The 3,413-nt window shown below is 33.0% G+C and overlaps 1 protein-coding gene across 2 annotated transcripts; it reads left to right on the forward strand.

The window, feature by feature from the left end:
• Positions 1-1,287: 1,287 nt before the first annotated feature.
• Positions 1,288-2,789, forward strand: LOC105791297 (uncharacterized). Of its 2 annotated transcripts, none has more exons than XM_012619317.2 (4): positions 1,288-1,603; positions 1,792-1,904; positions 2,145-2,223; positions 2,335-2,789. In XM_012619317.2, exons 1-4 carry the CDS (start codon positions 1,303-1,305, stop codon positions 2,394-2,396), a joined length of 555 nt encoding a protein of 184 aa, XP_012474771.1. In that variant the 5' UTR covers positions 1,288-1,302; the 3' UTR covers positions 2,397-2,789. The 2 variants fall into 2 exon arrangements, with proteins under 2 accessions (XP_012474771.1, XP_012474766.1); XM_012619312.2 differs by having other exon boundaries at positions 2,339-2,789.
• The last annotated feature ends 624 nt before the right edge of the window (positions 2,790-3,413 follow it).

Here is a 3,413-nt window from a genome sequence, read left to right on the forward strand (position 1 = left end):
AACTTAGCATAAGTCTTTCTTTATTTAGGTTTATATAAGTTTATATAATTAAAGCTACATAGTGCTTGCACAGTAAATTTCAAATATTAGGTAGTAAATGCTAATTGTGTAAATACACAAGGCCTTCTTGCACCTTATAGAGGGGTATGATACTATTTTAGAGAATAGAGTTGGAAACAAGCATCAAAAATGACTCTTGAACTCTTTAATTTGGAACATCTAAAGTTTCAAAATGTGATTGAGAGGACATTTGTTGTTGTAAAAAAAGATTTCACATATTAACAACGTCATGTCAATATAGCATAAAAAAATATTGTATATTTGAAAACTTCATTTGTAGGTGAAATTAGGATGATCCATACTTTAAAGAGTCCATGAAATAATCTTAATGATATAGATTCAAATGATGAAGAACTCGGTCAAAGATAATAGATGATAATAAAAATATATGTTAAATGTTAAAAGGGACTATTCCAACAAATATGGAGTGTTAGAGCAATTAGATAAAACTGCATATGATATTTATTTTATTGTTAGTTTTTGTATCGTATTATGGATTAATTTCTTAGACTAACATTTTACATTTGATGATTTGATTTTAATTTTGTTACTTGTTTTAATATTTTTCGATCGTATTGATAATTTTATATGGTAATTAATATTTTTAAAATATAAATTATGTGATTGTCTAATTATAATTTATACTATAAAATATGAAAAGATAATTATAATGTTTAGAAAATTACGTGTAGACAATAATATTTTTTTGTAATTACAATCCTTAAAAGAAAAATGATACAAGAGAAAAGAAAAAAAGAAATAAAACAACGAAAGGGGCAGGGCCCACCTTTTAAAGGAGGAAATCAAATAAATTTTTAAAAAAAAAAGAGAAATCGAAGAATTTTTAGATCTTGGAACTTAACGTGAATATGAGCCAGTTTAGGGAATATTCATCTCAAGTCCCTAAAGATTTTGGAGTAGTACTCTTTAGTCCTAAAAAACAAAAGCCCAATAACCTGTGCAGCCCAGCAGTATTGGTGAGGCCCATCTCAACAAGGATTTCAGCCCATAACTCTGGGCTTTGGTAAATCTTGCTTTTCCATTTAAACCTATTCAACTTTTTTTTTGAAATAGAATGGTTGGGATTTTATTCAAACAGAAGCCTATAAAGACAGACCCAACAAAACAAAACAAAAATTACAACCCAAAATAAATAAGACCAACCTAATGAACAAACTAACATAAGGGAAATTAGTTTTGATAGTAGAAAAGAAAACCGACAAAGCATTGAAAGAAACATAAATGATCCCAACCACCCAGGCAGATTATTCAATTCTAAAGCATCTAAAAAGCAAAACCCTTCAGCAGCCTGTTCGAGTATTATCTCATCAATCCTATCAATCTGCTTCAATAATATACTGGAAGGTGTTCTTTCAAAAACCATTGCGCCTCTTCAGAATCTTGGCACTCCTTCATCGAAAAAGACCCCAAAATTCCTCTTCCAACTATTTTCTTCCCCTTTTCCAAAACGGGGAACCGATATCAAATGTGGCTTGTACGATGTGGTTATCGTCGATCTACTTCAACAGCATTGAGTGCGTAGGTAGGAACATCGCCCACAAGATAAGTTGCTTCATTTCTTTTAAGAACCTCTATAGCCAAAGCATGAGCATCACCGTTTATATGGTTTTGTACATGGTGGAAAACACAATTTTGAAAAATCACACATGAAGCACGGATATTATAAATATATGATCCAATTACTGACTATTCCCCTCTATTTTCTTTCAGATTTTGAATCACGGACAAGCAATCTCCTTCGACTTCTACATTCAGAAAACCCATTTGTGCTCCTGTCAAAACCGCCTAGAAGCAAGCCATCACATCTGCTGCAAATGGTGAAGGTATGTTGGCATGCAAAATAGTTTTTGAACAGAGAATATTACCTGTGTTGTTTCTAATAATAATCCCAGAACATGATCTATTATCTTACTTTCAAAATCATGCATCAAAATTTATTTTGACAAAAGGGTTCTGAGGTGCCTTACACACACCAGCCAGTACGATTCGCTTTGAAATTTTGCTTTTATCCCCCATAATTTCACCCAAATAATTCCAAATGAAATATAATGTCTCCCTTGCAGTTGCACTTTGCCCTTCATGTAGCAATTCATTGCGTGCAGTCCAGATTTTTCACAACCCACAACAAAACAATCGACAAAGGTACATGGAACTATTTTCAAAAAAATTGTTTACCCATTCTGCCATTTGAGTCATATGCATCTACGTACATTGTGTGAACCCTAATTGTTGTCAGATCTCCTTTGTGTGCAGACAGTCTTGAAAAACATGCTCAACTATTTTCACACCATTGTGGCAGCGGGGACAGTTTGTAGAGTTCATCAACCTCTGGTAGTATAGGTTTGCATAAGTAGGCAAAAATTTGTTCATAGTCCTCCATGTTGTAATTTTTATTTTGGAGGGTAGATCAATATTCCAAAGCCTTTTGTATAAGTTAGAGTAGGGGTAGAAATTTCCATCAGTAGAAATTCCATAATGGTTATGTATCAACCATTTGTAAGCACTTCGGACCGTATATTCCCCCGTAGCTTCACCACTCCAAGCGCGAACATCCTTCTGTGGAACAAGGGGTAAATGAATGGCTAGAATCTACTGAGCATCATCAATAGCAAAGGTAGAATTGATTAAATCCTCCTTCCAATTATTTGTTTGCCGGTCTATTAAATATGCCACTCTTTGAATAGAATCATCTTGTATGGGATTTTGAATTCGTTGATTTTGATTTCCAAGTATCCATGCATCTGCCCTCACTGAGACCTTAGTACCCGAACCAATTCTCTAGCACATTCCAGCCTCCAAAATGCCCTTGGTTTCCCATATGCTTCTCCAGGTATAGGAAGGTAGTTGTCGTAAACTTGACTCCATAAAGCTAGTATTTGGAAAATATTTCGCTTTTAGAGTACGTGCTAATAATGAATTCGGATAACGTCCACGATGCTTAGAATTACCTATAGTCTCTCCCCAACTTTTAAATAGGAGGATAATGCATTTCAACGCACTCGAACCCACGACCTCCTACATTGACAACAATGCTGATACCAATCAAGTTAAGATTTAATCGACGAAATTGTGAAAATTTAATTATCAATTTTTATTGTGTGAAGGTTAATGTTGATAATGATACCATGCTATGTTATCATTTTAATAATTTTATATTTAATTTGTCCATGGTGATGCAATTGAGCAAATTGAATTTTTAAATCACTCAAATTAAAAATCAATAATTTTATAAGTATCCGATTAAACTTAGTAAAAAAATCAATGATGACTCCTTTTAAATTGTACATTTTAAATAAAATCCCAATTTTTAGCTAAAACTTTCATATTTTCCA

Source organism: Gossypium raimondii, chromosome 8, assembly GCF_025698545.1.
Source record: "Gossypium raimondii isolate GPD5lz chromosome 8, ASM2569854v1, whole genome shotgun sequence".
Lineage (NCBI taxonomy): Eukaryota > Viridiplantae > Streptophyta > Magnoliopsida > Malvales > Malvaceae > Gossypium > Gossypium raimondii.

Coding starts and splice junctions, on each gene's coding strand:
- LOC105791297 (XM_012619312.2), top strand. CDS start 1,303: ATGATCCCAACCACCCAGGCAGATTATTCAATTCTAAAGCATCTAAAA. Junction 1,604..1,791: donor CAACAGCATTGAGTGCGTAG/GTAGGAACATCG, acceptor ATTTTCTTTCAG/ATTTTGAATCACGGACAAGC. Junction 1,905..2,144: donor ATCTGCTGCAAATGGTGAAG/GTATGTTGGCAT, acceptor TCTCCCTTGCAG/TTGCACTTTGCCCTTCATGT.